The sequence below is a fragment of the Equus quagga genome, chromosome 3 (genome assembly GCF_021613505.1).
Source record: "Equus quagga isolate Etosha38 chromosome 3, UCLA_HA_Equagga_1.0, whole genome shotgun sequence".
Lineage (NCBI taxonomy): Eukaryota > Metazoa > Chordata > Mammalia > Perissodactyla > Equidae > Equus > Equus quagga.
Window position 1 is genome coordinate 45,188,545 of NC_060269.1, and position 13,450 is coordinate 45,201,994.

Consider the following 13,450-nt stretch of genomic DNA (forward strand, 5'->3'; position numbering starts at 1 on the left):
AAAGGAATTGTGGAAGAGAGGGAATTACCCCAATAAGGGGAGGGTCAGTTGTGGCAGCTGTGGATCACAGACCCCACCACTCCTTCCCTTCCATTTAGTCTTCCTTTTTTCTCATTAAGGTAATGTGAATAGGCAGGGAAAGATTCTTTAGGGAAAGATGCTTTAGAGAAAGATTCATTTGAAAAAAATAATTAGACTGTACTTTTCCAGAACTGTGTATTAAGCCTTTGTTTTTTCTCTCTTCAAACCCATCTCTTTCAATTGTGACTTTCGAGTTAATATATATATATATTTTTTTGGTGAGGAAGATTGGCCCTGAGCTAACATCTGTTGCCAATCCTCCTCTTTTTGCTTGAGGAAGATTGTCACTGAGCTAACATCTGTGCCAGTCATCTTCTGTTTTATATGTGGGACGCCACCACAGCGTGGCTTGATGAGAGGTATGTAGGTCTACACCTGGGACCTGAACCTGTGAACCCTGGGCTGCTGAAGCAGAGTGTGTGAACTTAACCACTACGTCACTGGCCCAGCTCCTCGAGTTAATTTTTTATTACATGCAGTGATCACTGTTTTTTATCACCTGAAGAGTGTGAAGTCAAGGGAATGCAGAAACACATGAAAACTTACCTTGAAGCTTTCCTGACTTTAATTCTCCCAACTCTAAATCAGGCGTGGGAATGGATTTTTCTTCAGATGCCAGATCCTTTGGATTGGAAGGGTTTGGTGTGGAGTATGGGTAGAACAGGAAAGAGTGTTCTGGTTGATTAGAGATTTTGGCAAAAGAGACTGGACTGGTATCTTGAGTACCAGGTTTATTTGCCTTGTGTGATCTAAATGATACTTATGCCGTTTCTTGACTTGTAAGCTTAGCATTCTTCTCTAGGATCACTTAGTACCTGCACTATGAGATTGGGTGCAGTGCAAATACAGCTTAAAGAGTTGAACCAGTAGTCTCCCTTCCTTATGTATATCACATGGATTCATAATACTTCCATACTTCTCTGATCCTCCTTGCCAACATCTGATAAAGTTCATCTGTATTGTGAAAATACCTGTGGTGGCAGCAGCAGTTCCAGTCAACATACTGAACTGCAGGTGGAGTGTGGGAGTCTAGTCAGTGATTGCCAGTGCTTCTCTAAATGTGTAAACATGGCTGAACTGTGTGAAGGAAATGGAGAACTCGACCATGATTAGGGTTACAAAGAGAGTTGATGAGAAATTTTAATTTGAAGTATATTATTTAATGTTTAAGTGCAGGATATCCAGTTTGATAATGAGTAATAGTGTTAAGTACCTATATTTGAGAGTATGATTCCATTTCGGAAAAGAGAAGATTGAGAACGAAGATTGGATTGAGGTAGACAACAGAATTCTGAGGTGTAAACGTACCTTTCTCTTAGCTACCCTATGAGCTGTTCTAATGTCTCGTAAGAATAGTTATGATAATGTAATTATTACTTGTTTTTCCATTTACTGAAGAAATTTTAAAACTCCTATTTGAATGTAAGGAAATTTGGAGCCATATGAGGCAGCCCTTTTAAGTACAATGGTTGGGGTTTTGATATGCATCTCTGCCTTATTACGTTTTATCAGATTTCGAACTGTGGAATTAAAGGTTATTAAGGGGAGGAACAGAGGAAATGGCATTTTCACTTTTTAAAAGTCTTAAAGTCCTTTCTGTTAAGATACCACGTGAGTCATGTTGATTGGAATGAACACAAGATGTTAAAGCTTCTAAAGGAATTTTTGCTGTAGTAAATGAGAGAAGAAAGAGTGTGTGTGTGTGTGAGCACAAGCACCCCCTGCCCTGTCAGAATGTATGCATCAGACTGTCAAAGAAGCATTCTGCTTATTGCAGATAGATTCATATCATAGTTTTAATGTAAATATTCAGTGTATTAAACCAATCAAAAACTTGTCTGTTGGGCATCTACCAGGTATAAGACCTGTATGAGGTACAAAGATGAATGTCAAGACCCAGTTTTTATACTCAAAGAGTTTACAATCTAGTTAGGATCGTAAGACATGTACACTACTCTGTTGCAAAGCAATTGTGTGTTAAATGTTAGAAGTATGTTTTAAAAAAATTATAGAAGAATTTAAGGGAGAAAAAGATCTTCCAGCCTAGGAAGTCTTCCTGGGAAAGATGGAATTTTTACTAAGAAAGTGGTTCTCAGATGTATGGTTCCCAGGCCAGCAGCAACAGCATCCTGGGAACTTATTATAAATGTAAAGTTTCAGGTTCCACCCCAGATCTGCTGAAGCAGGAACCCTGGGGGTAGGCCCAGCAATTTGTGTTTATAAGCCTGCTAAAGTTTAGTCACCGTTCTACCAAGGAAATGGTGGCTCAAAGATGCGCCGACTGAGTTTGAGGAGAAACAATGACTGGTACATAGTAAGTTTTTAGTTAAAGATGGCAGGCTGAATGAAGGAAACATACCAAGGGGGTTTAGAGTTTCCACTGCCTTTTGCTTTAGTTTCTATTTAAAGGAATTTCTGGGTGCCGGCCCTGTGGCCCAGTGGTTAAGTTCACGCACTCTGCTTCTTTGGCCCAGGGTTTCGCTGGTTCGCATCCCAGGTGTGGACATGGCACCGTTCATCAGGCCATGCTGAGGTGGCGTCCCACGTGCCAAAACTAGAAGGACCCACAACTAAAATATGCAACTATGTACTGAGGGGACTTGGGGAGAAAAAAGCAGGGAAAAAAAAGGAGACTGGCGACAGTTGTTAGCTCAGATGCCAATCTTTAAAGAAAATAAAAATAAAAATAAAATAAAGGAATTCTTTCCCAGTGCAGTTGGATCCTTATTTCATCCAGATGTCCTTTGTAACCATGTTGTCCTTTTCATATCTTATTATTATGATCATTTAAAATGTTCACATCATGTGGATAGGGATAAAATTTGCATTTTTATAACAGTATTTGACGTCTTTGGAAAATGTCAACTATCAGAATGAATCAACAGCTTTGTGGCTAACTACTAGGTAAATGTATATCCAGAATACGTATTTAAAAAGAGAGATTCATGTCCTCTCATCAGGTCTTAGGTAAATATTTTTTGAGATTGAAGTTTTAAAAATAAAATTCATTCAATGATGTCGTGGCAGAGCCCACAGCATAAAAGTGGGACACGACATAAAAAGTGGGATGTGTCCTCCCACTGTTTCCTCTACATATTTTGTACAATTCAATTATTTTGGCATTTTTACAGATCCCACCCCATCAGCATTGCACTGTACTTTCATGTCTCCTATGATTTTGGACGAGGTAAACCCTAGGTGAGTTGGAGATGTTGATTTGGGTCATCACTTGGGCCATGTGGTGTTAGGTGGGCATGACGATGGTGAAACGAGGCTTGACCTTCAGCCTTTGCTCACTGAGCTGCCCTGCGCCTAAAGTGGAAACGTTACAGTGCTTGCATAGCGATCTTCTGATTCTCTATTAAGAAGAGAAAGTGATTTTAAAGACAGTTTAGGGGAAAAAAAAAGAACTCATGATCACACTGCGGCATGCAGTTAAGCTTCAAGCTCAAAATGTGTTCCCCTTCCTGGAAAAGTGAATTCATTTTCTCCTAATCTGGTTTTATCTTGACACTATCAATTTAGCATATGCCACAGAGAAGTCTAGTCATTGTTGTAGGTGTGTAGCAATCTATATTTCTCAGAGGAGGGTTTACAGTCATGTACCACTTAAGGACGTTTTTGGTCAACAACAGACCACATATATGGCAGTGATCCCCTAAGATTAGTACCATGTACCTAGGTGTGTAGTAGGCTATACCACATGGGTTTGTGTAAGTACGCTCTATGATGTTCATACAATGACAGAATCACCTAACAACGCATTTCTCAGAATATATCCCCGTCGTTAAGTGATGCATGACTGTATTTAGAATCTTTTTTGGATTTGTTACAGAGGAACTTTAGGGTCATAGATGTAGTAAAAGGTAATTGAGGCCTCTGCCACAACATTGTTAGATTTTCTCATACTTGCGGAGTGAAATATATGGCTGCCGTGTATAAAGATGCAGTTACAATCCACTGAAACTAAAGACCCAGCCAAACAGTCATCAGATTTCAGGAATCTGTTAATATTTTCTTCAGCCGAATTGAAGGATGAAAAAGAAAGGGATTTGGAACAATCCCTTGTATTTTTTTTTTTTTTTTTTGAGGAAGGTTAGTCCTGAGCTAACATCCGCCACCAATCCTCCTTGCTGAGTAAGACTGGCCCTGAGCTAACGTGTGTGCCCATCTTCCTCCATTTTACATGTGGGACACCTGCCACAAGCAGTGGGTAGATCCACACGCGGGATCTGAACCTGCGAATCCCGGGCCACCGAAGTGGAACATGCGAACTTAACCGCGGCTGCATGGGGCTGGCCTGCTTGTAGTTTTTTGTATCAAAGTTTGACCTGTATTTTAGCGACCTATGCTTTTTATTTCTTCTAAAAGAAAAATTATTTTTTCCATGAACTCACAGTACTGGGAAAAATCATATTGATTGGCATTATTTTCATTTTACAGATGAATATGTTAGTGTCAGAAGTCAAAATTGAGCTGCTCTTGTCCTTGGGTTCTGGTAATTTAGGGCTTTCTCAGATCTTGGATATGCCCAGGAATCAGGAATTTAGTGCAAGCATTTTGAAGGTTTATGGCTTCTCGTTTATTATGATTTTTCTTACTAATAAATAAATGTATACATTTATATTTTAAAATTTTATTTGTATATATATTTGGTATTAAAGCAAGAATGTGTCCCTACTCTCCCTCCGCCACATCACCTCCTATACATTAAGCCCTATATTTGTCTCTTGTGGGTAACCATCTCTTTCACTTGCTATGTGTAGAATTTTGCAAGGTTGCAGAGTAAGACCTGTCAGCTGACACTTCCTCACATGAGAGCCATTAAGAGGGTGGTGTGGCCAATGTCAGAACAACCTTGCAGCTGAAGGCAAGTCACTGCATTTGCCCAGAGCCATATGAATAGGTCTTGTGACCAATTAATTGGCTCCTACGCAATCTCCAACAGGGGAGCACAGATGGAGTGAGTCAGTCCAAGCTGCTCAACCTGTTGAGTGTTTTGTCTTTTGCTAACTGGAGCACAAGCTTGGAAACAAAAGTAGGAAGTGGGATTTGGACTTGTCTGTTTATAATGGGTTTGCTGAGAGCATGTTTTATAACGTGATGGATGCATCTGACTTCCTAAATCATTGGCGGGCTTAATTTACGTAACAAATGAGTGTTCCTTTTTTTTTTTTTTTTAACTTTTGAAAGAGGAAATCAGTAGGCTGCTGCCAAGTAGCTTGTCTCACCTACTCTGTGGGGAGTGCAATGATCATTTAGGACGGCTGGTCACTGTGGAATATCCCTAACAACAAAGGATCTTCAACATTTGTGTCCAGGTCCATGTTGACAGTTAAGATAAACCAGAAGGTTAAACCGCTCAGGAGATGTGTGGCTGCACAACGGAGACCGCAAACCAGCCCTGGGGCTGGCAGCATTCAGCCACATGTGTGAGTGATGCCGTTTCTGGTGCTGGGAGAACTTACAAGACCCTTTTATGCAGAAAGATTCGGAAACGCACCAGGGTAGAAAGGGGCACTGATCACACGGAACTGGACAACAGGTTTGAAACTTTAGTTCTATTTTAAAATCTCAGAGAAATTCTTATTTAACTCACTGTGTACCAAGCAGATGAAATTGTATTGATCTGAAAGTTGAGTGCTTCTAAGTGGGAGACACGGGGTGGTTGGTGGGTGTGCAGAAACAAGTTCTTTCCTTGATAGAGAAGGTGTAGGCATGGGTATTTTTTGTGTGTGACTGTTTCAATTCTACTACCCATCTGCTTTCTTCTTAACTTTTCATTACCTCTGCTGGAGCCAACTTGCAAGAAGCTGGAGCCAGCTTGGTTATATCCTTGTCCTGTGTGAAGCCTGAACAGTACCGTTCACAGTGATCATCAGGAAAAAGAGGTGCAGTCCTGAAGTACCACCCCAGTTGGCAGATGGGGCACAGGACTGGGAGTTCTCACTTCTTAGTCTGAATGATGGGTGGATGGTTGTGCTTTTCCGATTGGAGGCAGAGTAGTTAGTAAAAACTCAGTCTTCCTCTTCTGGAAAATCCTTCTCATGGGAAGGGTGGTATTATGATAAACTAATTTTAATAATGGAGCTTACCTAAAAAGAATAACATTATACTTGCTGTATTCTTTTAGGTTGATTGTTCCATTTCGGAAGAATTCATTGATTTTATTAGTAGTAGCTCTTAATTGAAACATTATTTGTAAAGACTTTTATTGTATATGAATGAAAAGGAAAAATCCTTTGAGAATTGCATTTCATTCCAAAATCTTACATAGATAGACAAGTAAGGAGAGCCAAAGGTTAAGCCCTGATTCTTGTGATTAGTATAAAAAAGTAAGTTTCTAAATATACTTAAATGGTGTTATTTTTTTCCTTACTAAAGTTTTCTCAAAATTACCATGTCTCATAAGCTGTTTATCCCATAAATATATTTCTTGGTTGGTTAAAGATAATCAGGATATAGTTACTGTCATGTAAAAATCTTTGTCTTTCTTTAGTAGAAACTTAATAAAATGGTATATAGTCTGCTCCAGTGTAAGAGCCCAGTAGATTGGAGAGTTAGGGAGAAGTGAGGAAATCATTTTATGGGTGTTGGGTCACCTGCTGTCCTCTTATTTAAAGAGAGAGATTTGTAGAGGAGGAGGTAATGAATGACGTGGTACATTCGAAAAATACGTTGAAGTGTTCAGATAAGAATTTCACTTTTATATTATCTGTTTCTTATCAAGAAAGGACAGCTGGATGATAGGAAAGAGTAGTGGATTGACACTTAGTTTATCTGCATTTCCATCCCCATCCTGATCCTGATCCCCAGCTTTGCTTCCAGAGTCTTGTAACCACGGGAAGGTCTCCTGGCTTTTCTGGGTCTCGCTCTTAACTATTAAGCTATGTAGTTGGTTTAGGTTATTTAAAAAATTCTTTCTTCCTCTGAGATTCTAAGATATAGCATCAGGACCCTCTGTATTCCCTATTTTTGTTATTCATGCAATTCTAGACTCTAGGCTGAGGTGGGTGGCATCCACATAAGAAAATAATATGCAGGACCATACCAATTTTTTTTTAAAAAACTTCTACTAAAGTTTTTGCTATGAGCTTCTGCTTCTCACTTTCAGTGAATTGCTGTTCTGTGGTGGATTTGAATCATTTTTATTTAAACAACACTTTAAACTTAACAAAACATTTTCATATCCATTATCTCCTTATTTTAACCTTTTTTTTTTTTTTTTTAGAATTCTGTACAGTGATGACATATACTTGTCAATTAATTGGAATTCATCTGTAGTCAGACCGGTTGTCTTGGTAGGCCTTGTCCACTTTCTCTTCCCCTTCTTGAAAACATATTCATTATGTGCAGTATCGTGCTTGGTTTCCTGAATTTCTCTAGGACTTGGGCCAGTCTCAAGGGTAGAGTGAGTTACTGGCAGGAGCTCGCACTGTAAGGCTCTGGCTCCAGAGCGCTCACGAGTTATCTGTTTGTCCAGGTCAGGTGGCAGTCAGTTAGGTGTGACTTCCAACTCTTTGCTCTTGAGAACCTATCTTAAATCAATAGTTTAGCTGATCATCTTAGCTGAGCACTCTTGATAAGTAGTTTCTGTTTTTTTTTTTCCTTTCCTCATGATTTTCCAGTTATTCAAAGGTGTGGAGAACAATTCCGCAAATATGGTGAAGTCATGTTGGATATCTAACAGTGGCCACAGTGTAAAACTGACACAGTTCAGTGCAGAAAGAAACATTTTAATCTTCCCTTTATGGTTCATGTGAAATGAAACATTTCAGGATAGAGGTTTGTCCTCTGTATCTTCACTCCCATTCTTCTTTTTTTAAATATTTTTATAAGGTTTTATTTGGCACTTGACTTTTTTTTGTTTGAGGAAAATTAGCCCTAAGCTAACATCTGCTGCCAATCCTCTTCTTTTTGCTGAGGAAGACTGGCCCTGAGCTAACATGCGTGCCCATCTTTCTCTACTTTATATGTGGGACGCCTGCCGCAGTGTGGCTCGCGGAGGGGTGCCATGTCCACACCTGGGATCTGAACCAGCTAACACAGGGCCGCTGAAGCTGAACGTGCTCACGGAAACGCTGCGTCACCGGGCCGGCCCCTCCCATTCTTCTTAATCTCTGGAATGACAGATATTGGAGTTCAATTTATTTCATAAAATTACAGAATCAGTAAAAGCCTACAGTTTGATGAGGCATCTTAAATGGTTTGTCAGTATAAAGTTCCTTGCTAAACTCACTTCAAATCTAGTAACTCAGAAATATGATGCTGGGTATATGGTGTAGTCTTCAAATAATTGCTTCCAACCTTCCTTTTTAAAATACCCATAGCAAAGCTGCTAATAACTTGATTTTTTAAACTTTCCCAGCAAATTAGATAAGTCCATGGGGCTGTTTATGTGAGGAATTGGGGAGTATTTGCCAAGCTTATCTGTGAATCATTCTTTCTCTGATGGAAAGAGAAAATTTGACATTACCTTGTCTTAAAAAGTGTACCCTACACATGCTGAAGAGGAACTGAAACAAAGCACTTCGGAGTCAATTGAGCTTTAAGTTTCATGTCTTGAAATTTAGAGTCAGAAGAGATTTTTTGTACTGCTTTAGAATCACCAGGATGGAAGGAGCAGAAGAATTAAGGAATGTACATATCTGACTTACCTGCATTTGGATGAACTAATTCTACTAAAAAAGAAAGAGCCTTAGATTGTTTGTGGTAGTTGCTTAACAGGAAAATAAGTACAGAAACCAGGGTGTATTTTCCGATGGTGAACTGCCTCACAGAGATAAGCTGCCCATGATTTTACTACCAAGTCTTTATTTATAGTAGTTAGGATTACTGACTAGGAAATACAAAAATAGTCACAGATTGAGAGAGAGATATGCTAAGGCAAAAGCCCAAAGAATTCTGAAGATTTTCGTAAAAGGCTATTAAAAGAAAGTCTAATAATGCAGATTGTAGGGGTGAGGAGCGTGTTTTTCATGGTGTTCTTCACTTAGAAACACTGTGTGAAAACCATTCTGCTTTGATACTACTTAGAAAAGGACAGGTTAGCTGTTGGACAGGTTGAATGAAGTGGGTAGAGGGAAAAAACCAAACCCTAGTCAGCTGATAGTCTTGTGTCTTGTGACAAGCTTCCCAGGAAGGCGGTAAATTGCTGGGTGTGACTCTTTCAGATGCATTGGGTATTGCTGTCACAAGTTCTTCTGCCCTTCCTGCATTCCTTACCTTTTCACTGATTTTATGTGCAATGAGGAATTTTCTTTGACTGGTTAAAAGAGTTTGTTTCCACTGGTTGACGGTTGAGATTTAGAGATGTAATTTGAGAATGATTGTGTGAATGAGGGAGGAAAGGAGTGGTAACTTAGTATTTCTGCAAAGTCATGTCTGATTTAGGTTTAAAGAGCATTCATCTTGCCCCTCTGAGGCCACATGTCTTGGGAATGAATTCTGATTCATTTTGAATTTTGAAGGGAGTTTTGAAGGGAGTGTGGACTCAGTGTCAAGTGACATAAACTTTTATCCGGGTCTTATTTTGGTAAGTATTGACGACATAACAGGGTAAAGCCTTTATTATCAGCCACTGTAACTAATTGTGTCCAGAATGACAGTGTTCTGGATGGAAGGTAAGGTTACTCTAACTCTGGGGTCCTCAAGTCAGTCATCGGGCAGCTGCTGAAGCCTTTCTCCATCCAGTTCCTGCTCAGCTCTACGTATGTACGTATGCATGTATGCCGAAGTGGAATACTTGCTGTACTGGCCCACGATTCCTGGTTCTCCTGTTATAACTCCTGTTGTGAGTCAGGCTGTGGCTTAGCCTTATCCTTTTATTGTTATAGTAACAAAAGCTGAATAACTGCTGAACAGTGATGTAGCAAGCCCTAATGGGAATTGGTGAGAGCAATAACCTGTGACCTGTCTAAGACGATAATTAAACTCCCAATCAAAACTCACCAGAGGGAATCCAGCCTGTGGGCTCTAGAAATACCAATGTTCCTGGTAATTCTCTTCCCCTTTTATGGGATCCCAAATTTGTATCTGATGCTGGATGTCAGGCATATGTCCATCCATCAACGTTTATATCTTGAAGGCTTTAATCCTTCTCTTATTAGTTTAAAAAGGTTTTTAAAAAAAGTACTACTCTCAGGTTTTTACAGAACATATATGAATTAAAATCCTGGCTTTTTTCTCACTATGCCATTTCCTTTCACTTTCATGCCTCACCCTGCCCAGAGGCAAAAAACAAGAAACAAAAACTGAGTAGAGCAAAGCTAGTTTTTCGACTTAAAATTTAAAAAAAAATTAACTGTAACATGTGAGAACCTAGACTGTAGTACCAGATATAGTGGAAGCATCTTTGACCCAGGGAGCTTGTGATCTTGTGATCTGAGGGTCCATCTCTGCCTTGAACTCATAGTGTTTTGGGGAACATCACCTCATCTCTCTGTTTCTATTTTCTCTTCTAAAAAAATAGAAGTGGAGGATTGGGTCAGTAATCCCCAAATATGTGAAATGTTTTAAAAAATGTAGGTTTCTGAGCCTCACTTCAGATCCACTGGACCAAATTCCTGGAGCTGGAGCCTGTGAAACTTTGTTGATTAAAAAACAACCCCCAAAAACAGACGCAGAGTGCTTCTGGGGTGACTCTGATGATGAGTCAAATCTGGGAACCACTCAATAGGGGCTGTCTGAGGTCCCTCTAGCTCTAACATTCTGATTGTCAGTGACCCATGAGACCCAAAGATGATAGAGATAATGTGAAGACCTTGGGAGTCAAGGGACTCAAAAGTATTTCAGTGGTCATCTTTTTTCCACGTGAGAGAGCAAGCCACGTGGATGTTTGAGGAAGTGTATTCGCAACAGGAGGAACTGCAAGTACAGAGATCCTAAGGCTGAATGTGCTTGGTATGCACCCTAAAAGGAAAAATATTGCCTCAGGGCAAAGATGATTTGGATTCAGAGAGTAAATGGTCCTTTGTGGAAATGTCAATGGGACAGAGGTGTGCTGGTAGATAGGACTAGCAGCCGCACATTGTGATATGAGATGGAGCTGGAGGTTGCCTGCCCCCTAAGCTCTTTCATTGGCCCTTGCTTGATAACGAAAATTCCTGTTATTAGAACCTCATTTCTTTGTATTTAAGTGTTGTTCTCTCTAGGCAGTAACTGATACCTTAGTGTGAACTTCTTGTATGAGAACTTGTTCCTCTGTCAAGACCACGTGAGAGGATTGGGCACTTTCTGTCCTATCACAAACTTTAAAACTAGTGCTTATTACTGAAAGTCCCTATATTTTAAAAGTTCCCTTGACAGCTGTAATTTTTTTTCCCTTTTAATTAGACTTTTTTAAATAGCAGCTTTAGGTTCACAGCAAGAATGAGCAGAAAGTTCCTACCTATTCCTGGCCCCCCCCACCCCCCCGCCCCCTGCCACTTCCCCTACTGTCAGTATCCCACACCAGAGTGTTGAAGGGATGGAAAAATTTTCCCTCTAGGTTCTTTGGCTGGTCTAATAATCAGATTGATACGAGACAGATTAACAGGAGAAAAAAATTTAATTTTGTACTTATGGGAACCCCATGAAAATATGAGATCCAAAAGGCAGCCGGATCACTGAAGCTTATGTAACATCCTGAGCTAAGGAAAGGGGTAGAGATCTGAGGATACAAAGGGAGGAAGGCCTTTCACAGGAAGGCAGATGAGATGTTTGGAAAACAAAAGTTGCCGTATTATGCAGGTTAAGTTTCTTAGGTAAAAAGGTATCTGGTACTAGCTATTTTCCTGATACAGGCCCCCTTTCCAATGTAAATTTAGACAATTAAGGGGGAAGTAGAAAGAGCTTTTCCTGAATCTGCTGGGTTTTGATTGCCTTTAGCTCGAAATAATCCTTATGCCAAAGAGACATATTTTGGGGTAGCAAAATCTGCTCCCCTTCAGTGATACATTTGTTAGAACTGATCAACCTACATTGACACATCATCACCCCAAACCATAATTTACATTAGGGTTCACTCATGATGTTGTACATTATTTGGGTTTTGAAAAATGTATAATGAAATGTATCCATCTTTATAATATCATACAAAGTAGTTTCATTGCTCTAAAAATCCTCTGTGCTTTGCCTATTTCTCTCTTCCTAGCTGCTGGCCACCTCTGATCTTTTTACTTTTTCCCTTACAGTTTTGCCTTTTCTAGAATGTCATTTGATTGGAATTGTATAGTATATAGCCTTTTCAGATTGGCTTTTTTTCACTTAGTGTATGCATTAAAGATTCCTCCACGTCTTTTTATGGCTTGATAGCTCATTTCTTTTCAGTGCCGAATAATATTCCATTGTCTGGATGTAGCACAGTTTGTCTATCCATTCACCTACTGAAGGATACCTTGGTTCCTTCCACGTTTTGGCACTTATGAAGAAAGTTGCTGTAAAGATCCTTGTGCAGGTTTTTGCGTGGATATAAGTTTTACTCCTTTGGGTAAATATCAAGGAGCGTGATTGCTGGATTGGAAGGTAAGAGTTTGTTTAGTTTTGCAAGAAACCCACCAAACTTCCAAACTGCTTGAACTATTTTGTATTCCCAATAGCAATGAATGAGTTTGTGTTACTCCATATCCTTGTCAGTATTTGGTTTTGTCAGTATTCTGGATTTTGGTTCTAATAGGTGCATAGTGATATCTTACTGTTGTTTTAATTTGTGTTTCTCTCATGACATGATATGGAACATCTTTTTCATGTACTTATTTCCATCTGTATATCTTCTTTTTGTGAAGTATCTGTTCAGTTGTTTTGCCCATTTTTTAATTGGGTCGTTTGTTTTGTTATTGTTGAGTTTTATGAATTCTTTGTATATTTTGGATACCAGTCTTTTATCAGATATGTCTTTTGCAAATGTTTTCTCCCAGCATGTGGCTTGTCTTCTTATTCTCTTGCTGTTGTCTTTCACAGACCAGAAGTTTTTAATTTTAATGAAGTGCAGTTTATCAGTTATTCCTTTCATTTCACCTTTGATGTTGTCATCACCATGCCCAAGGTCATCTAGATTTTCTCTTATGTCATCTTCTAGGAGTCTTATAGTTTTGCATTTCACATTTAGATCTGTAATCCATTTTGAGTTAAGTTTTTGGGAACGATTTAAGGTCTGTGTCAAGGTTAATTTTTTTGCATGTGGGTGTCCACTTGTTCCAGCACCATTTGTTGAAAGACTATCTTTTCTCCATTGTATTACCTTTGCTCCTTTGTCAAAGATCAGTTGACTGTATTTATGTGAATCTGTTTCTAGGCTCTCTATTCTTTCCTATTGATCTGTCTGTCCTTTCACCAATACTCTACTGTTTTGGTTACTGTAACTTTTTAGTAAGTCTTGAAGTTGGGTAGT

The 13,450-nt window shown here is 39.3% G+C and overlaps 1 protein-coding gene across 3 annotated transcripts in view; it reads left to right on the forward strand.

The window, feature by feature from the left end:
* FNIP2 (folliculin interacting protein 2) overlaps positions 1–13,450 on the forward strand; it is a 135,844-nt gene that overhangs the window by 34,510 nt on the left and 87,884 nt on the right. For 2 of the 3 annotated variants that reach the window (XM_046656034.1, XM_046656035.1), the window contains exon 1: positions 5,241–5,626. The exons of the other annotated variant lie outside the window; for it this stretch is intronic. In XM_046656034.1, the coding sequence (XP_046511990.1) occupies positions 5,451–5,626 (176 nt within the window). In that variant the 5' untranslated portion in view covers positions 5,241–5,450. Of the gene's footprint in view, positions 1–5,240; positions 5,627–13,450 lie in introns of those variants that run through there. 3 annotated transcript variants of the gene reach the window in all.